The sequence below is a fragment of the Gigantopelta aegis genome, chromosome 9 (genome assembly GCF_016097555.1).
Source record: "Gigantopelta aegis isolate Gae_Host chromosome 9, Gae_host_genome, whole genome shotgun sequence".
Taxonomy (NCBI): Eukaryota; Metazoa; Mollusca; class Gastropoda; order Neomphalida; family Peltospiridae; genus Gigantopelta; species Gigantopelta aegis.
The window spans coordinates 42,793,009-42,815,902 of NC_054707.1; the positions used below are offsets into that span (position 1 = coordinate 42,793,009).

At 41.0% G+C, this 22,894-nt stretch overlaps 1 protein-coding gene across 1 annotated transcript in view; it reads left to right on the plus strand.

The window, feature by feature from the left end:
* Positions 1-22,894, plus strand: part of LOC121381587 (catenin beta-like) — a 60,531-nt gene that overhangs the window by 20,537 nt on the left and 17,100 nt on the right. The window contains 6 exon segments of the mRNA XM_041510921.1: positions 699-886; positions 4,959-5,263; positions 6,818-7,022; positions 7,804-7,964; positions 16,678-16,727; positions 17,589-17,836. Of these exon segments, the coding sequence (XP_041366855.1) occupies positions 699-886; positions 4,959-5,263; positions 6,818-7,022; positions 7,804-7,964; positions 16,678-16,727; positions 17,589-17,836 (1,157 nt within the window).

Genomic DNA, 22,894 nt, shown 5'->3' on the forward strand with positions numbered 1-22,894 from the left:
TTATTTTCATTCTTTATGAAGTTACATGCCAATTGTTCGTTTCCGTTTTTACGGAAACAGACAATATACATTATAATATGTTAAATGTGTTTATTGGACTTCCTGAATCCTGTAGGATATCAGCCAGTGTAGGTGGCAGGATTTCCCCACCACACCACCAGCAGCAATCCACCCATTATTGTTTGTGGGTTCAGGAATATCTGGTTTGGGTGTATGGTTCACTTTAACCCCTCCAAGACCATAGTGCGTCCCTGTTTATCCAATGTTAACATTCATAATCCTAAAATATAGGTCCGAAAATGTTAGAAAAACAGTTTAGTCAATTTGTGGGTGGGTGGGTGGGGTGAGGGGTGATGCCTTCAGCTCACGAACTATTCTGCCAGAAAGAAAGTTTTGGGTATGGCGCTATGGATTTGAATATTTACAATGTGTCTGAATGCAAACACAGTCATCTGGGTATGGGGAGCCTCCCACAGAAACAAAATGGGTTAGGGTTAAGAAAATCATGCAATAATAATAACAGTAATTAATTTTGTCAAACGGTTAACTTCAAAATAAAAAATTCTGCAAAAACATTTTGGGATAACCAGTTTTATTCTCTTTGGTATGGTATCCTGGCTTTATTGAAGATGTATGAAGACTTTTAGTCGCTACTGGTGAATTACACTAAACATCAAATGGGACACTTGTTATTTCAGACATCAGTGCCCAGCCGAGTCACACCCGGTCCCAGCGTGTGCGGGCAGCCATGTTTCCCGAGAGGCTGCCGGAGGGGGTACATATCCCCCAGATGAACCTGCACCCCTACCAGCCCACTGCCATACACGGCCTCGGTGAGCCCTCGCAGATGTTGAATCAAGCCACCGTCAACCTCATCAATTACCAGGTATGGAACACTGTTTCTTTCTTGTTTATTAGTCCCTTATTGGTCCAACCGGAGGGTACTATAGGTTTCATCTCCGTCTGTCTGCCCATCTATCCCACATACAGTTAATCCCCTATCAGTCCAACCGGAGGGTACTATAGGTTTCATCTCCGTCCCTCTGTCCGTCCATCTATCCCACATATAGTTAATCCCCTATCGGTCCAACCGGAGGGTACTATAGGTTTCATCTCCGTCCCTCTGTCCGTCCATCTATCCCACATATAGTTAATCCCCTATCGGTCCAACCGGAGGGTACTATAGGTTTCATCTCCGTCCCTCTGTCCGTCCATCTATCCCACATATAGTTAATCCCCTATCGGTCCAACCGGAGGGTACTATAGGTTTCATCTCCGTCCCTCTGTCCGTCCATCTATCCCACATATAGTTAATCCCCTATCGGTCCAACCGGAGGGTACTATAGGTTTCATCTCCGTCCCTCTGTCCGTCCATCTATCCCACATATAATTAATCCCCTATCAGTCCAACCGGAGGGTACTATAGATTTCATCTCCGTCCATCTATCCCACATATAGTTAATCCCCTATCGGTCCAACCGGAGGGTACTATAGGTTTCATCTCCGTCCATCTATCCCACATATAGTTAATCCCTATCGGTCCAACCGGAGGGTACTATAGGTTTCATCTCCGTCCCTCTATCCATCCATCTATCCCACATAGAGTTAATCCCCTATCAGTTCAACCGAAGGATACTATAAGTTTCACCTCCCTCTGTCTTTCCATCTATCCCACATATAGTTAATCCCTTATTGGTCCAACTGGAGGGTACTATAGGTTTCATCTCTGCCCCTCTGTTCATCCATCTATCCCACATATAGTTAATCCCCAATCGGTCCAACCGGAGGGTACTATAGGTTTCATCTCCGTCCCTCTGTCTGTCCATGTATCCCACATACAGTTAATCCCCTATCGGTCCAACCGGAGGGTACTATAGGTTTCATCTCCGTCCCTCTGTCCGTCCATCTATCCCACATATAGTTAATCCCCTGTCGGTCCAACCGGAGGGTACTATAGGTTTCATCTCCGTCCCTCTGTCCATCCATCTATCCCACATACAGTTAATCCCCTATCGGTCCAACCGGAGGGTACTATAGGTTTCATCTCCGTCCCTCTGTCCATCCATCTATCCCACATATAGTTAATCCCCTATCAGTCCAACCGGAGGGTACTATAGGTTTCATCTCCGTCTGTTCGTCCATCTATCCCACATATAGTTAATCCCCTGTCGGTCCAACCGGAGGGTACTATAGGTTTCATCTCCGTCCCTCTGTCCATCCATCTATCCCACATATAGTTAATCCCCTGTCGGTCCAACCGGAGGGTACTATAGGTTTCATCTCCGTCCCTCTGTCCATCCATCTATCCCACATACAGTTAATCCCCTATCGGTCCAACCGGAGGGTACTATAGGTTTCATCTCCGTCCCTCTGTCCGTCCATCTATCCCACATATAGTTAATCCCCTATCGGTCCAACCGGAGGGTACTATAGGTTTCATCTCCGTCTGTTCGTCCATCTATCCCACATACAGTTAATCCCCTATCGGTCCAACCGGAGGGTACTATAGGTTTCATCTCCGTCCCTCTGTCCGTCCATCTATCCCACATATAGTTAATCCCCGTTCGGTCCAACCGGAGGGTACTATAGGTTTCATCTCCATCCCTCTGTCCATCCATCTATCCCACATACAGTTAATCCCCTATCGGTCCAACCGGAGGGTACAATAGGTTTCATCTCCGTCCCTCTGTCCATCCATCTATCCCACATATAGTTAATCCCCTATCGGTCCAACCGGAGGGTACTATAGGTTTCATCTCCGTCTGTTCGTCCATCTATCCCACATATAGTTAATCCCCTGTCGGTCCAACCGGAGGGTACTATAGGTTTCATCTCCGTCTGTCCGTCCATCTATCCCACATATAGTTAATCCCCTATCGGTCCAACCGGAGGGTACTATAGGTTTCATCTCCGTCCCTCTGTCCGTCCATTTATCCCACATATAGTTAATCCCCTATCGGTCCAACCGGAGGGTACTATAGGTTTCATCTCCGTCCCTCTGTCCATCCATCTATCCCACATATAGTTAATCCCCTATCAGTCCAACCGGAGGGTACTATAGGTTTCATCTCCGTCTGTTCGTCCATCTATCCCACATATAGTTAATCCCCTGTCGGTCCAACCGGAGGGTACTATAGGTTTCATCTCCGTCCCTCTGTCCATCCATCTATCCCACATATAGTTAATCCCCTATCGGTCCAACCGGAGGGTACTATAGGTTTCATCTCCGTCTGTTCGTCCATCTATCCCACATACAGTTAATCCCCTATCGGTCCAACCGGAGGGTACTATAGGTTTCATCTCCGTCCCTCTGTCCGTCCATCTATCCCACATATAGTTAATCCCCTGTCGGTCCAACCGGAGGGTACTATAGGTTTCATCTCCATCCCTCTGTCCATCCATCTATCCCACATACAGTTAATCCCCTATCGGTCCAACCGGAGGGTACTATAGGTTTCATCTCCGTCCCTCTGTCCATCCATCTATCCCACATATAGTTAATCCCCTATCGGTCCAACCGGAGGGTACTATAGGTTTCATCTCCGTCCCTCTGTTCGTCCATCTATCCCACATATAGTTAATCCCCTGTCGGTCCAACCGGAGGGTACTATAGGTTTCATCTCCGTCCCTCTGTCCGTCCATCTATCCCACATATAGTTAATCCCCTATCGGTCCAACCGGAGGGTACTATAGGTTTCATCTCCGTCCCTCTGTCCGTCCATTTATCCCACATATAGTTAATCCCCTATCGGTCCAACCGGAGGGTACTATAGGTTTCATCTCCGTCCCTCTGTCCATCCATCTATCCCACATATAGTTAATCCCCTATCGGTCCAACCGGAGGGTACTATAGGTTTCATCTCCGTCTGTCCGTCCATGTATCCCACATATAGTTAATCCCCTATCGATCCAACCGGAGGGTACTATAGGTTTCATCTCCGTCCCTCTGTCCATCCATCTATCCCACATATAGTTAATCGCCTATCGGTCCAACCGGAGGGTACTATAGGTTTTACAGACCTTGCTTTTTACGGTGCGTGGGTGCGATCGCGCTTGTACAGCGCACATAATTTCAATCTGACGAGTGTGAAATGCAGCGCACGTTACACTCAACAAACGGCGCACGTAAAATAGATGGGTATATCTATTTCGACTGTTTACAAAAATCAACAGTTTTTCTAACTCATTTTGCTGATAGGAAGGTCCTTTTATTAAAACAATCCGTCCCTCTGTCTGTCCAAAATTAAAAACATTGCAGTGGCTTCCATGCAGTCCAACCGGAACTGGTATTTCTCTTTGTTGAACAAATCGGGAAATACTGGTTTCAATAGACAATTTTGTAGATGTACCAGTTAAAATCCAATAGGAGCTATACATGTCCCTATTTATCCCATATAGTTTTAGAGAGTGATTTTTCACTCTCCTTGGCCATATTGAGGTAATCCCCTATCGGTCGATTTTCCACTCGCCTATAATTTTCAAAAACCAAGGACTGGTTTCATCTCTGTCCCTCTGTCCGTCCATCTATCTCACATATAGTTAATCCCCTGTCAGTCCATCCGGAGGGTAATATAGGTTTCATCTCCGTCCATCTATCCCACATATAGTTAATCCCCTATCGGTCCAACTGGAGGGTACTATAGGTTTTACCTCTGTCTGTCCATCCATCTGTCAATCTATCCCACATATAGTTAATCCTTTATCGGTCCAACCGGAGGGTACTATAGGTTTCAAGTCCCTCTGTCTTTCCATCCATCCCACATATAGTAAATCCCCTATCGGTCCAACCGGAGGGTACAATAGGTTTCATCTCCGTCTCTCTGTCCGTCCATGTAAATTAGATTTGCGTGATCAATATACGAACAAAACAATAATTCTCACAATTTTCAGAGATCTGAATAATCATAATTTATAATGTGCAGCGATACCAATAAAAACTGTGTTCCTTTGATTTGTAGGATGATGCCGATCTTGCTACGCGAACCATCACAGAGTTGATCAAACTACTGAACGACGAGGACCAGGTGGTCGTGAGCCAGGCCGCGATGATGGTGCACCAGCTGTCGAAGAAGGAGGCGAGCCGCCACGCCATCATGAACTCGCCACAGATGGTGGCTGCTCTTGTCCGAGCAGTGAACAACACTGACAACCTGGAGACCACCCGGTGTGTGGCGGGCACACTGCACAACCTGTCGCATCACAGACAGGGCCTCCTGGCAATCTTCAAATCGGGGGGAATTCCAGCTCTGGTCAAACTTCTAAGGTATGCAACACTATAATCGGGTTCTTATTTTCAATCTCTCTTCCCCCACCCCACCCCACCCTATCCACACCCCTTGCCCCCAAAAAGGTGACACCTATTCAAGAATGTGGTCGGATGGTGTAAGAGACGTAGTTTTTATATGCCCGTCTATGATGGGTCGTATTATGGTATGGTGTTGTCTGTCCGTCCATCCATCTGTACGTACGTACGTCTGTTAACTTTTTCTTGTCCAGACCATATCTTGCATACAGATGCATACAGGACCATCAAACCTCATATGTAGGAACAACTTGGTTTGGCAGTGTGTCGCTGCGTCCTTAAAGAAAAATATTAACATTCCTAACCTATATAAATTATTAATATAATATAATTTCGGCGCAAATTTAGATGGGCTGGTCTAAATTTAATAATAATTCTTAAACAATATTCATTAAGCCCATGGGAGGTTAAGAGGAAAGGGGCTGCCAATCATATTTTAAACATTGGTGTGACCAGGTGAGGGTCGGGAGGGAGGGAAAGCCGGCCCTACACAAAACCTAAGGCCGAACCGCCTACGCTTGTAGCCCCAAAGAATGCCCTAACTCTCGGCATCCCATCACCCCCACCCCCTCACCGTGTCCAACCGCAGTTCAGTCCAATCCTGGCAGCCTACTAGTTGTTTAGGAAGTTATTATAACTTCCTAAACCGGCGTCACTTGAAGAGTGACGCAAAAGGGTTATAAGAATTTAATCGCTGGTGCCACTAGGGGAGTGGCGCAAAAAATCCAGGGATGGTTAACATCCCATTGCAAAACGTTCACAAAATTAAGAATTGAATCATACCCGTAAACGTGGCGGGATGTAGCTCAGTTGTAAAGCATTCGCTTGATGCGCGGTTGGTCTAGGATCGATCCCCGTCGGTAGACCCATTGGGCTATTTCTCGTCCCAGCCAGTGCACCACAACTAGTGTAACAAAGGCTGTGGTATGTACTGTCCTGTCTGTGGGATGGTGCATATAAAAGATCCCTTGCTGGTAATTGAAAAGAGTAGCCCATGAAGCGGCGACAGCGGGTTTCCTCTCTCAATATCTGTGTGGTTCTCAACCATATGCCTGACGCCATATGACCGTAAATAAAATGTGTTGAGTGCGTCGTTAAATAAAACATTTCCTTCCTTCCTTCATACAGTAATATCGTCATTAATATCTGATTTTCTATAAAACTCCTGATGGGCGTATCATGTACCTCACCGGTATACATGTCTGCCGCTTCATACATGCTTTACAGTGCACCACAATTGGTCAAAGGCCGTAGTATGTGTTTTCTTGTCTGTGGGAAAATGCATATAAAAGATCCCTTGCTGCATTAAGAAAATGTAGCGGGATTCCTCTATTGACTACGAGTCAGAATTACCAAATGTTTGACATCCAATAGCCGTTGATTAATAAATCAATGTGCTCTAGTGGTGTTGTTAAATAAAAACAAACCTTATTTATCATAAATACATGTCAAGTAGTAAAATATGACACTTGCAACTATTAGAATGCACCTTTAATGTTATGGAATTCGTTTTAGCTCACCAGTGGAGTCCGTCCTCTTTTATGCAGTAACCACTTTGCACAACTTACTACTGCACCAAGAAGGATCCAAGATGGCCGTACGATTGACAGGTGGATTACAGAAGATGGTGGCTCTGCTACAAAGAAACAACAATGTCAAGTTCCTGACAATAACAATGGACTGTCTGCAGATTCTGGCTTACGGAAATCAGGAGAGCAAGGTATGAACATTTACACACACAGTTTTTTTTTTTAAATAATAAAATTGTGTAACGGTTTAATCTGTTCTTTTCACATTACCTGTCCTCACAAGTGCACCTACCCACCACGCGAGTGGTCTGGTCCAAACAACCGACCTCGGCGGCGTCGTGGTTAGGCCATCGGTCTACAGTCGAGGCATGGGATTTTTAATCCAGATACCGACTCCAAATCCTGAGTGAGTGCTCCGCAAGGCTCAATGGGTAGGTGTAACTGGTTCAACAAAGGCCATGGATTGTGCAATCCTGCCTGTGGGAAGCGCAAATAAAAGATCCCTTGCTGCTAATCGGAAAGAGTAGCCCATGTAGTGGCGACAGCGGGTTTCCTCTCAAAATCTGTGTGGTCCTTAACCATGTCTGACGCCATATGACCGAAAATAAAATGTGTTGAGTGCGTCGTTAAATAAAACATTTCTTTCTTTTTTTTCTTTCCAAACCCTGAGTGAGTGCTCCACAAAGCTCAATGGGTAGGTGTAAACCACTTGCACCGACCAGTGATCCATAACTGGTTCAACAAAGGCCGTGGTTTGTGCTATCTGTAAAAGAGTAGCCTATGTGGCGACAGTGAGTTTCCTCTAAAAAACAGTGTCAGAATGACCATATGTTTGACGTCCAGTAGCCGATGATAAGATAAAAAATCAATGTGCTCTAGTGGCGTTGTTAAATAAAACAAACTTTACTTTGGTCCGAACATTCCAACAGCCAATGGGATGGTCTAAAAGTCTTCACTGTATGTTCCCTGTAGTTCTGTAGCTTTGCATCATTACATCGAGAGGACTTGCTTGTTCCGTCAACGCCGTTCGAGGTTGTTCCTTTCCTGTCACCAAAGTCACCTGAAAGACATTATCAAGAATACGGTCTCTACTTGGATCTGGTCTATGATCCTGTCTGCTTACTAGAAGGAAGGTTTGCCTGCACCTTCAGCTTCCAATCCGCATGAATTGCATGCACTGGCCGCCACCATGCCCCTGCAGTGTAACACACCCATTCAGCACATGCTTACTGGTTGTTTTGGGGCGACCGACTCCATCTTCGCTAACTAATACTTGCGAGATGTCTATACCAAGGATGTTGAGGGCTTCCATCTTCTGGGACCTGTGGTGGCTGCACAGACTTTGGTGAATACTAGCCATCCTCGTCGTCGCTGAGCTACTGTTGATTTATAGACTGCACACCGAGATGTCTATCGATTCAACAGATGCATGCACTGTTCGCGTGACACTTTTCATTGGTCCGTTAATATCCAGGGACTAACGCATCCGTCCTATCAAATTGCCAAGACTGTAAACTCCACACAGCCGTCTAGACTTACGCATGGCAGCGGCGAAGCAAGAGAAAGCATTATTAAATTTAACATAACCTTATTAGGCTGACTTACATAAATATATTTATTGTCATAATAAATGTCATTTATGCAAGCCCAACCAATGATCAGAGACTGCAGCTTGTTTGCTGCTAATCATGCAAGTTAAAATAAATACACAACATGATTGTTGTAAAGGTCATTTATTAATGACAAACAGTTCAACAGTATGTTTGATACTACTGTCAAGTATAAAGTTTGCATACATACATACTATACATTGTATGGCAGCAAAGATGGGTAACAAATACTGGCACAGATGACAAGTATTCAATTTGAAAACATGTCATCCGCCCATCCAAAGTCTCTGATCATGACTAAACTAAGAGGTAGTACTGTATTTACTCGAGAATGCAGTCATACACTATCCGATAAGTTCAGTTACTGTTATTATATGAGGTACATCATTTTACATAATGCTGTTTGTTATAACCGTGAACCAGGCAATGCTGACTTTCACTACTGTAGCTCGCTAATCGAGAAAGCAATTCCGACAGTGAACCAGGCAATACTGATGTTCACTATCAGTTACATAATACGGACATCTTGGCATGTTCCAAGCAAAAAACAATAATAATAATAAAGATTGAACTGGAGATGCCTGACATTCACGTTCCGTTACAAGACACATACACATTGTCAAACTTAACCAGTGTCATTTTTGACAGTGCATCAGGCTGTACCGACATACACTGTCACTTACTCAATATTTTAAGCACCAATAGTATGATTAAATACAGTTTTTAACAATGAACCAGGCAAAAACGGAAAACTGACATGTTCTAACAATGACTCATAAAATTCTGACAGTGAACCAGGCAATACTGACATACACTGTCAATTATACAATGTTTACAATCAGTTTAGACCTAACATGTGCTGATATTAATTAATTGCAGTTCTAATGGTGAACCAGGAAATACTGACATTCACCATCGATTATATAGTACCTAAACCATTACAATTTCTGATAACGACTTGGGCATTTCAAACAGTGAACCAGGCAATCTTGACACTCGCTTACTGTTACCAACTTAAAGACTACTCATGTGTTCTTATGTTTTAAGTAAATCCGACAGTGAACCAGGCAATACTGACATTCACCATCCCTTACACAATACATCATACTGACATGTTCGAACGGAGACCTCGTCAATGCTGATAATGAATTGTTCGCTACTAACATACACTATCAGTTACCCGATATACTACCATAAATGTTTTATGCAATTATGACAGTGAACCCGGCAGTACTGACGTTCACCGTGTTATATGTTCCGATTGTGTTCTTAGCATTCTAGAGCAACGTCCATTAATCATACAAGAACAAAGAAAAATGTTTGTTATTGAGGCAGGCAGTACTGACCCTCACAGTGAACCTTGCGTGTGTAGTAATGTGAACTGTCAAAGAGTGGACAGTTATTATTTAGAATCTATCCATTCGTATATAACCTTTCACTGCATCGGATTTCCACCTTCCCATTTTTTGGATTAATGTATGTACACCTCTTGCTGCAGCAGCAGTTGCTGCTCCAATTCTGAAGCTGTGACCTTTATAGCTGTTGGTATCCAGCTTTAGAAACCTTAATATTGATCTTACGCTTGCACAAAAGTAAGTGTACGGTACGGGAGAGCCATCTGCAAATTGGAATAACGGCCCGCGAATGTGTTTGCTTACATTTACATACTTATGTAAGCATCTAACTGGGCAGTACAGTTCTTGCCTTGATGTTGGAATCTCAATGACGAATGGACGCAGATCACTATTTTTATAATTTGTTATGGTAACTGTCATGGATAAGAGTTCTTTTTTGTTTTGATTCCATTGAAATGTAATGTCTGATATTTGAAAGACTTTGTCAACAGAATTTTGTTTGTTGACTGTGAATTCCCCGATTCGGAGAAATGCATGAAATGCAAGTAAAAACATTGCACGACACATTAGGGCTTTATACCATGATGTTATTACCATGTCTGTAGATGTAATGATCTTTTCCAAAATCTCCAATGTGATAGGCATTCTGCAATCAGTGTGGCCATTCATATTGTGAACACCCTTTAAGAGCCGTTTAATGAAGTAATTCTGTGTCGGATCCTGCATGTTTTCGAGCTTATGTACGAAGCTGATAGCAGATACGTAACTATAAATAGTAGCCGAGCTCAAATTACTTAAGAACAAATGTGTGATATATTTTGCCAGAAACATTTGTGAAACAGGAAAGATGTTACAATTAGGTTGTTCTCGAGTGTGAAATTGGGTAAAATGAGATAGTACAAGTTTACTGTCGATGGAGCAAGTGAATTTGTCAACAGTTGATACATTACAACTTCATCTGTTAAGGCTTGACTTTGAGTGGCTGCCTTTTCAACCAGGGTGCGACTTGAAACGCCTCCTGTAATTTGAAACGTGACAATTTGTCAGCAACCACATTTGTGTAGCCTGGTATATGTTTGGCTTTAAAATATATGTTATGATTAAGTGTCGCTAATACTAAACGACGAACTAATTTCATGATTTGAGCATCTTTAGAGGATGTTTTGTTCAAAATTTCAACTACTGCATGGTTGTCGCACATGAACAATATCTTATGATTTGCTAATTTTGCTCCCCAAATTTCGATTGCCATAACTATTGGAAACAATTCTTTTACAGTGATGTGAAGTGTTTTTAAATTTTGTGTCCACTCTTCGACAAACCATTCCGATCCCAAGACTGCCGCGCAACCGCCGTGGATGCCTGCTGCATCGGTATACAATTTTATACTGTCCGATGACATCCAGTTATTAAATAGAAAACATGATTTGCCATTATGGTTTTCCAAAAAGTTTAGCCATGCTTCAGTATCAGTTCGTCCTTCTTTGTTTAAGCGCAAATGGTGGTGAGGTAACGTAACCCCCCTTGTGAGATCAATTAGACGTCTCAAGAAAGCCCTGCCTGGAACAATAACTGTGCATGCAAAATTAAGCAAACGTATAACTGCCTGTAATTCCTTTAACTGAATTCTATATCGATATCGCTTTTTGTAATTTGTCCTGCGGCAGACTAGCTGTCATAGTTATAGAATTTAATTCTATGTCATATATTGTGATACATGTTGACGGCCATTGAGTTTTTTCCTGTTTGATTGGGATACCCAATTCCTCGGTTAATTGGAAGACATTTTGCAGATCTATGAGGCACGAATCAGATTGCGCAGGGCCCACGAAAAAAAAATCATAGAGTAGATGGGACATACCGGGTGCTTTATAGACATGCGTCATAATCCACTGTAATGTCGAACTTAGAATTTCAAAGAGTTTACACGATGAAGAACAGCCCATCGGCAAACATTTGTCAAAGTAATATAGTCCCGCCCATTTAAAACCCAAATATCTTTGATCAGATGGGTGTATTGGTAGTATGCGAAAAGCATCTTCAGTGTCTGCCTTTGCTATCAAACATTTTGTACCAAACCTCTTTAATAGGACTATGGCGTCCTCTATAGTATCATAATGAACGCATGAATATTCGTTAGGTATCAAATCGTTAACACACTGTCCTTCTGGATATGACAAATCGTGTATCAAGCGGAATTTTCCTGCCTCTTTCTTGGGGACCAAACCTAATGGTGAGATAATCAAGTTATGTATCGGTGGACATTGAAATGGTCCTGCTATGCGGCCTAGTTTAATTTCTTTTTCAAGTTTTGATGTCACTACCGAGGGGTTGTTTGGCTGATATATGATTAGGTGATTCGGTGGATGACAAGTCTCCATGAATACCCAACTTAAAACCTTGAGTAAAACCTGTAATTAACATATCCTTAAGTTTAACATCGTAATTTTTAAGAAAGTGTTCAAATTTATTTACCTTAACTGGAGTTGGGAGTGTTACCGATTGTTTGGCTTGGGGAAGAGCGGCAGTCTTTTGTTGTGTGCTTTTTATGGCATTTTTGCGCAATCGTGTTTGTATCGGCATGCTGCTTTGGTGCATTTGCCGAGACGTCCATAAGACCAGCAAAACCCAAATGGGATTTTTGGCTGACCTCGAGATCGAAAGGAATGCATGCCAAAAGTGGGTCTGGGTTGATTTTGCCGGGTACCAACTGAAGAAAGTGCCTGTAGAGAGCACATTCTCCATAATTCGTCATGTATGGGAGCCCAATCCAGTGGTTGAATTGTCCTTAACTTACGGAAGTTTTCATCGTAAAAGAGAGCAGCTGGGAGACCATCTGGTCTATCAAACAGATAGTATGCTCATGTCTATCAAACAGATAGTATGCCCATATTTAAGGAGTCCTGATATTTTTTCCGGGTATTTCTTGGAATGTATTGAAACAAAAATATCATATGCTTGATTCCATTGATATATATTTTGCAATTTCATAATTTTGGCACGTGTAGTCAACCCAAACCCATTAGCTTGCATTGTGATATTTGAACCTGTAGCCTGATCATTGACGGGATGAATGAGAGATACAAAATCAACACAGTCATTACTGTAAATAGTTTGCCACTTGATTTCATGGTGTCTGACAAAATTAAGCAGACTTGATGTTAGTAAGTGTGGATTCAATGGCAATGCGACATATATAAAAAGATTGCGTGTTTTTAGCGGTTGACTGTGATGCAGTTGCAGTTGCAAAAAAGGCAACTGTCATAAAATATAAAATAAAAGGAATTGAATTTTATTTACATAAGAATGCAACTCGCATAGACAGTGTATAGTTCCCAGAGGTCTCTGATTGGTCCGTTGTTAGATCCAATGAATGATTGTAGTTCTGGATTCCTATCTCAGGGAAGAAATCAACATGTTTAAGCTGGTATTCTCGAGTGCCAATTAATTGGTCGGTTAAATGACCAATGGAAGGGCCAAGAGTTTGGATTCCTCTTACAGGTAACCGATATCTGGTTGCTTGATTGGCATGTTGCCTCCAATGTTGTTAATAGGCTGTAATAGTAAGCAAAGTTAGTGCATACATGCATAAAATGTCAACATTTCCAGAAGAAAAACATGTTAAGCTTTAAACGCAATTGTCGGAAGTCCTTTCCCTGCTAGTATCAATCTAACGATCCCACTGGAGCCCCCCCCCCCCCCCCAAGGGCGAGTGTTCTGCCTCAGTCCTGCCCAGCCGTGAGTGCATACTTGGTAAGAGAGTTCTCAGTAGGGCTACTCGCGGCGTGGACCAGACCGGCTGAACCCCCCCCCCCCCCACACTCCCACCCCCTCTAGGCGGCAGTCACACCGACCGACAATTGATTAGTTTTAAAGATATATAAAATGCGGCTTTGGGTGGGGCGTACGAGACATTCGACTCCTGATAGTATTCACAAAAATGCCTCCCTCCACAAACAGTATGAGTAATGTGGAACGCAGGGCTCGAACTTAACGGCGGCAACGACGGCAATTGCCGTCGGTAACATATAAACTACCATCGGTTGATGGCGTCACCGATGGCACTTTTGTGCCGTCGGATACAAATTACCGCCGTCGATAAAGCTCCTGACCAACGGCAAAATGTATAAATATGTATGACAGAGCTGTCAATCTGTGGCATTTTTTAGGCGTGAGAAAATTAAGTCAGGGGCCAGGGACTGCAGGCTCTTGGTCAGGTCCAGGTCCCAAGCCCTGATCAAGGGTTCCATTGGGCTAATCACTCTGGGTAAAACGGGGCTTTTGTTTGTTGAAGTCCAAAATGAAGATATTTAAAAATCGAGTGAGTGCAGGATTTAGTAATTATTACGCTTAATGTTAAACCATATAAGTCGGTTATCGGTAGTAATTGTTGGTACAGAACAGAGGGCGGGCTTCATATGCTGTGGTAGGTAACTAATACAGAGACCCTGCACATAATTTCATTCAGCACCAAAATACAAATCAGTTATAAAATAGTTTTATTTTTGAAAAGCGTGATATTGTAGTAGCGTTGCGTGAGAACGTGATCTTTCTCACAAATGTGTGAGACTCGCCAAATGCGTGACAGTTGACATGTATCATATGAACATTATCTGCCAGTATTTAACAGGGATGTTTGGGTGCTGGTTGGAGTTAATGGGCGTTTAGTTAGTAACATGCGATGGAACTATATTTAGTCATGAGCGTACCATGTGTTGTTGTATAATATACGTTCTCACTGCATTTTGCCTCGTCACTTTCGTGTTATGCCGTCCCTTTTCACGTTTGGCAGCCCCATTTGTTATTTCTGCGCCCCTCTTTATTTTTCGGCATCCTGTTATAATTTACAGCACCCAGCTCCGATGCACATTTTTTTTCACACTGAAAAACCTCGATCAGTCTGAACACTGGACATCAAAGGAAACAAGCCGTGTTGTGTACGTAAGCTCAACTGACGAAAAACTTCAGTAGCTTACGGCAATTAATGTAATGTAATTTAACACTATTTTTTAACATCCTTATCTGTTTTGTCCCATACCAGTATCAATTTGTATGTTTGACGCCCACAATAAAAGTTATATTTTATTTTAGCAATGAAACCATTTTATTTTTATTGTTTCGGCAAACTCTGACTGAAAACAAATCCATTTATATGGCGCTAACTTTGTCACATGATCAGAACGGCCATTCTGTCTTTTGTGTCCACTAATTCGTGTCTGATATTTTAACCTCAGTTGCAGATTTAATTGGTCGTAACTGATGATTTTTACTGTCATTTGTTTATTCAGCAATTCGAAATAAAATATTAGAAACGTTTATTATTATTATTATTATTATTATTATCATTAATATTATTTTATTTATTATTATTATTATTATTATTATTATTTTATTTTTTTTTGGGGTGGGGGTGGGGTGGGTGGGTGATATCACCGCTTATAAACACGGAAATGGTAGTGTTCATTATTAAAATAATTTATCTTGGATGCCAAATAATATATACACTGCCTTTACAAAAACGAAACTACTTTTTATCAGCTGGCAATATCAATGCGATTGATTCACTCGATGAAGATGGAAATAAAACAAACAGAAAAATGTTATCCCAAGGTAGGGGAGCGCTTAAAAAATATCTTTATTATATTTCAGATATCTTAAAGGGGCACACCCTAGTTACGTTTATTTGTTAACAATTACGGCGTTGTTTTTCGCTATTAAACCCCATTTTTCACAAATAAAATTGCACTTTACTTACATTTTATTATTTAGAATACACATTTCCATTCACCTGAAGTGCTTTTTGGTAATCCTAATGTTTATAAAACTACGAAATGCATTTTTTGCATTTTCTCACAAGACGTGTTGTCGACAAAAAAAAAAAATTAAGCAAGCGAGGTCCAATCTATTTTTAGAGGGGATATTTCCATTTCAATGTCACAGACGTTGGTATATCACGTGACCGTTATCATTTTGGTTCGGTTTGTTTTCTCGTGCACGGTTCGCGCAATCAACATCCGATTTGTTGTTGTTCATTTGTGAGATTTTTCTTCACAGTTCGTGAACATTTTCAGTAACAATAAAGTTCAGACAAGTAAGTGTCTCAATACAAAACGTTACAAACCCTTAAAACCAATAATTTTGCTAAGTCTTACGATATCTGGAGAGGGGACCATCCTTTAATTTTCACCCAGCCAGAACAATATATAAAATTTAATGTCATCCACAGAACAATTTTCATGTCATATTCACCAAAAACTTGAGCAACTTCGTGTCAGAAACACCAGGTTCCGTTAAATGTTAGCTTATACTAGTAGTCCATGATTCCATTTATAATAAATTCTTGTTTATTGAAGTTTATTGACATACATTGATGAAATTTGACTATGTACATGTACATACAGAAAGATAACCTTTCAGATAAGTTTATTAATTGCCGTGGGTGATAAATTCTTAAGTTCGAGCCCTGGGAACGTCCGTTTCATTGATCTCCAACAGACTTATATGCAATGATTTCTTGAAAATTATTGAATTTCCCCCCCCCCCCCCCCCCCCCAGTACTCAAAATTAGCGATTATATGACTTTTGTTTTGGGATATCATGCAAATTGGAATATATAATTGCATTAATTTTTTATGTACAGTATTGAAGCAAAGCTTGATGAAATGAAAAAACAACAAAAACTGATTCATTAACAATAACAAACTTACTTATTTACTTGTTTATTATTATTATGATTTTATTGTTGTGATCCACTGTAAATCCATGTCTAGTGATGATCCTAGAATTGTTTGCAAATATTCCTGAACTTGATTGAACTACAAGTGTGCAAGTTGAACCTATTAATATTTGTCTGATACGTGATTGTTATTATTTACAACTAGCATGGCAAGTCTTGCAATGCATCTTGGTCATCAAAGTCAGCGATTGGTTTGTGTTATTTATGCACAGGGTTGATAGGTTTTTTTCGATTGCTCAAAAGAAAACTGCTTTGTAAAGTTTTAGTTGTTAACTAGATAATCATTGATGCACATTTTGCCTGTTCAAACAGATTTTCATTTGTCAGAACAAACGGACAAGTGTTTATATTCAATACTGCTACAGGTTATTGTACTACTAGATGTAACCCATACTTAGCCGGGAACGTTTAGATGGGGTGTGATGGCCTTACACTCGAAATTTCCTACAAAATACGACCGCCGTGTAGATAGCCAGGCCTCATTAGCCGAGGATATATAAATAGCCACCGTGTATATAGGCACTTCTGTGTTAAGTTACAAACATTAGATTTATGGAATTCAATTTTGTATTTAATATTTAGCACAATGGTAGGCGATGACCTGAGTGCAAAAACATTCTTGCGAAGTGTGACATCGGAAGTGCAGATCAAAAGAGAAGCTGTCAGAACAATGGGAAACTGTTAAAAAGGCCTTGTTTTATAGATCCATCACACACAATGTTTCAGTATCTGTGCAGACTATTTTAAATATTAATGACTACTTTCAGGAATTGATAGAAGGCCTGCTTCAGATGCTGGTACAGCTTCTGACCTCAAAAGAGAAGCCGTTAGAACAATGGGAAACTGTTAAAAAGGCCTTGTATTATAGATCCATCACGCCCAATGTTTCAGTATCTGTGCAGACTATTTTAAATATTAATGACTACTTTCAGGAATCGATAGAAGGCCTGCTTCAGATGCTGGTACAGCTTCTGACCTCAAAAGAGAAGCCGTTAGAACAATGGGAAACTGTTAAAAAGGCCTTGTATTATAGATCCATCACGCCCAATGTTTCAGTATCTGTGCAGACTATTTTAAATATTAATGACTACTTTCAGGAATCGATAGAAGGCCTGCTTCAGATGCTGGTACAGCTACTGACCTCCAACGACATCAACATCGTAACCTGCGCGGCTGGAATTCTCTCCAACTTGACATGTAACAACCAACGTAACAAGGTGACCGTGTGTCAAGTGGGTGGGATTGAGGCCCTGGTGCGCACCATTATGCAGGCCGGTGATAGGGATGAGATTACCGAACCAGCTGTGAGTACATTTTGCTTAACATAGGTCAGGATTTAGCTCAGTCGGTGTGCTCTAGTGGTGTCGTTAAACAAACAAACTCTTTATTTTGTGAAGATAAGAATGGGAAATTTTTATTTAACTACATGTAGGTTTATCCTGCGATTAATAAAAGTTACGGGGATAAGCTATTATTTCTCTTATTTCAGTTATATTGTACAATGCCCTAGAAGTCAAATGAATAATTTTGTAATGCATTTGACGTTACATGTAAACGACATCAAAAATCATAATCTGCTAGTATATGTTTATGATTTTGCTTTAACCCGTCATAATTAGTGGGGTGGATAACTGGAACAATACTTCAAATGGTGATACAAGCATGAATTTTGGTATGTATGATCCTTACACGGTAAATAATATAAAAAAATCGATAGACATTTGAAAAATCCAATATGGCGCTCAGAATCCAAGATGGCCGCCAATTATATTAAATGTTGTATAACTCAAGAATGGAATGTGATACGTTCCTCAAATTTAATACATCAATATAGCATCATAAGAGTCTTGCTTCAGATTATATATGGAGTCCATTTGAAATCTAACATGGCCGCCAGGTGGCCATCTTTGATTATTTGGCCTATTTTTACTGTCTTAACTACATCATAGGATGTGTGGTTCTGTCACGGGGATTCTATAATACCCGTAACTGAATAAAACACGATTGTCCAAATATCTCTCCTAACTGTATATTTATTAGATCTCTCTGTAACAGGCAGTTATACCCGCTGTGGCTCGTCTCTAGGTATGGTCAGAGATAAGATCTTATATAAAGTATATATTATTATAGCACGTTTAGTTCACTAGAAAACACAACAAAACACAATACACTTTGGAATCTGTATTAACCTACGCTGACAAATGTACTGCCGCAGTAGTTAATTAATAACAACAATAATAACAACCCAGAACTGATCACTTAATTAGCTAATCTCTAGGTGTCTAGTTTACACAATATGCTGATCACTTCACCGTGACACAACACCCACACGTGTGATAATTGAGAAACGCTTCCAGGGGAACTTAATTACAGCTCTATTCCTAACTGGTTAATTTTTAATTAACCCTAACTACTCATTCAGTAACCTTGTAACACAGAATTAATACTGGTACCTATCACAATAAAGACAATAACCTACAGTTTACCTAGGTCTTCTAGGATGACTGGCTAAGCTTTATATTACCAAATACTCGTATAATGTTAGAACAAAAAGTCTACAATTTACTTCGTCAGATGACCGAAGACACTGTCTAAAGAATATTGGTATAATACAGTATTAAAATATTTAAAGTCACATCAATCACATCAAGGTTATACAACAGAGCAGAAATAATATATTTACCTTAGTCCGGACGGACAACGTTCCCCCGGGATACTTTCCTATGGTTCTCCTAGATATCTCTAAACCCTAGCTATTTATTCAAACTCTCAGAGACAGCGAATATCGCCTGGGGGTACAACGCGGTACCTCACCTATCATCTGATATTCCACCTCTCCCAGAGTCGGTATATTTTTCTCTGATCGTCAGACTGGCTGTCGCCAACCGCGAGCAATCCCCTGGCCATAAACAGCACTACAAGAGATATTACGTAACTACTAGCCACATGGCCTCCGCACCTGGCGGGGTGTGTATTAAGCACAGAGCAAGACCACCGTCGCGCAGGGGTATTACGTAACAAGTTGCCCACCTGGGCTTAAGTGCAATTGGAACTGCACACGGCCTTCTAAAACAAATTAATATCGCCACAGGCGAAAAGAAATTAAGAGCATGTCTGAAGATCATGAGTCATAAACCACCTAAATATAATTGATAAGTTCAAGAAAAAGATGATAATAGTCAGATATTTAAAACAATATGGCTGCCAATTTATACACGATCAACGGAAACAGTGTAATATGATCGCGTAGCTGTTTATAATGTATACTTATACAAAATGATATACTGGCAAACCTGAGTAGAATGCCTGACGAAACTGCTACAGTATGTATGTTTATTCATATGGACAAGGGCATAGGCAAAGAGAAGTGCATGGCAGTTTAGATCGTGTACATGTGCTACATCCACAGCATATCGTCTTGCAGGAACACTTTTCAATGCTGTGCAAACATCGGCTATTGGAGTTTGGTTGCTCCAGTTCACGTGAAAAGGTCTGTCAGCATTTCTTCTCCAACCCCAGTTGATTGGAGATGGAAACATGTGGTACAAGGGCGGCCCTTGAATATTTAAAAAAAAAGAAAAAAGTTTTAAATGCCAAGATCTAAGGTTAATAAGTATATATGACATGATGTAGTGTTCATATAACTTATTGTAATATAGATATTTTTTAAATCTTGCGATTTTGAGTTAAATTGTGTTAATTTAAAGAGTCTCCTGCCTTTTTACAAAATCTCCTGCTTTTTCAACACACACCTCCTGCTTTCTCTTGACGAAAAGTTGACAGGTCTGCAAGGGCCTGTCCCCATACAAAACCCGCTTGATATGTTGCTCGAAACACATGCTGTTCCAGTGCAGCCCTGTTAGGTGAAATGCTATCATAACCATAATTTGTATGCGTAAACAGAGAACGCCTTACTTGGTCTACAGTTTGATCTGTCATAGAGGAGTACAATAAACGTTTCCAAAATAGATAGATCGTTGCTTCCAACGGTATCTGGACATTGGCTTAGCAATGTGAATGTTGCTGTTGCCTCAAGATATGTTCCATGTATGAAAGACTGCTTTCTTTCCCTTTCCTCTGAAGCCTCACAACCACTGAATACATGGAAGAATACTAGCCCTTTGCTTCTCTCTGTACCCAGTTTTGATACCAAGGTATGAATTGGCATCCGCTTTGTTTTTCTTGGTGGACCATATGAAACCCAGAGCTATAGCAATCCGTCACTTTGTAGTTGAGGGAAAACTGATGTAGACATCACTATGATATCAATGTCGTTTGACAAGATAACTGCTATTGTAGCTTCATTGTATTTCACAGCATGTTGAATATGAACAAATAACTTGGTGTCCGCTTCTTCATGGTTGTGTCTGTGTCAGTACCAAAGTTACTCACAGCTTGATCTCCTTTTGATTTATACCAAACTGACATTTACTTGTGTAAGACTGTCAGCCAGTAGAGAGTATAGCTCCCGTTTGTTCTCATTGTGCAGAAAGTTTGGCCAGTTCTTTGGTAGTTTTCCATTTCTGGTTACCTTACGTTGGTTGCCCTTGCGTCTTGTCAATCTCGTGTAGGCTTTCAAATTGTTAGGTGGTATTCATAAAAGACAACGTCAGTCCTCCTGTGATTTTTGGCATACCAACAGATCTTTCCTGCAAAATCCTTCTCAGCATATGCCTCAAATGGTTGCTGTGTAGGATTGCATGAGTGTGCAAGGCATGACCCATCAATGGCAATGGCATCAACCTCTGGTTCTGTCCGAGTTGGAGCAATCTTTTCTAGAGCAGTCATCAGATCAGCTTTTTGGGTCTTGTACATTTCTCCATTGGCGCTTCGAGATGCGGGTAATGACTGGTTTTCGAATTTGAAGAACTCATCAAGATCCACATGACGTGTTTGGCATGATATAAAGAGATTTAAAAACAAGTTGCAATCCTGCTGCAGATGTTTCCCCTTGCTCTGTGGTCTTTTCTTGGGAGTTGCAAACAGGGTGAAATTGTTCTTTTTAATTGAAGAGTAGAAACTGGATGTTAGCTGAGTTCTGAATTCTTCAAACTGCTGAATTCCCCTTTTTGCATATTTGTTTAGCATATCTATGGCACACACATCCATGACATCCTTTGTATTTAGCGACAATAAATCATTAGATTCTTCAAGGAAAAGTTTACCCATTTCTTGCAGAACTCCAGAGAAATTGTGCATATCCTGGAGAAATTTTTTTTGTGCAAATGGTGTATTTTCATGGTGCTTAGTTTTAACATTTTCTCTTGTACTGGAAAATGCTTCGTACTGCTGAGCTAATCTGCATACTTCAGGTCCAGCAACCATCCATTTTAGCAGTGCGACCTCGTTTTCTCTTATGCCAACCGCTCCTCCGTCTTCTTTTATCACTGCATTGTTTGGCTCGTGCGTCTCATCTATCTCCATGCCTGAAAACAATCGCTCTGTTTTACAAACTACAAATTTGCCGTTTTGAAACTTCATGCACATCAGGATGTGTGTCTTGCAATGAGATCATATGATGCAGGTGTATGGTGACTCATCTAGAGTAGTGCACTCTATCACTACTAAAGAAATACGGTATTAGAGCAGCTAATGCATCTTTATATGCTTGGAAATTGGCCTCTGGGATTGATCGAATGAACACCAGAATACTTAGTTCCATTTTCAGCACATCGTACCAGTATTTGAACTGTGGCTTTTGTGTGCTTCATTCAGTGCACCACTCTTGAAATCGAAGTTCATCATTGACTATATGCCCAACATCACCAGTTGTTACATATTCATCGTATGCAGCTTTCATGAGTTCATAGAAACTACAGGCTGTGATCTGGTGTGCACTTCGTGTTTTAGTGACACTTGCAGCTGACAGGAACAACTCAGCTGTACCTGCAGACGCTACTCTTGATTCTTCAGTGACACTGATCCATCTGCTGGTTTTAAGAACTTTCCAATCAATCATAGGGCTGCCATCTCGATGTGTAATGCACCAGTCATTATCACAAAACCGCCATGTTCGTTTGGCCAGTGCCACTGGATTTGTTTGGCCAAAGCAAACAATGGTTGATCGGCGTTAAGTACAGGTGTCTGTCAAGGATTAAGGTAGGAAATTGCTTCTTTCACTTTGTCCAATGCATGCTTTATTGTAGCTACACCATGGGCTTCATCTCCTAGAAGAGGTAAAAGTGAAGACTGGCTGATTTCACATTCACAATTCCCGACTCTGGATGCATGGTGAGCAGACTATGTTACCTGAACTGTGTATATCTTTTTCAAACACGATCCTACCAAAACAGTGAGATAAAAAATCCAAGGTGGCCACATGGCGGACATATTTTATTTCAAATGGACTCCATAATATATTA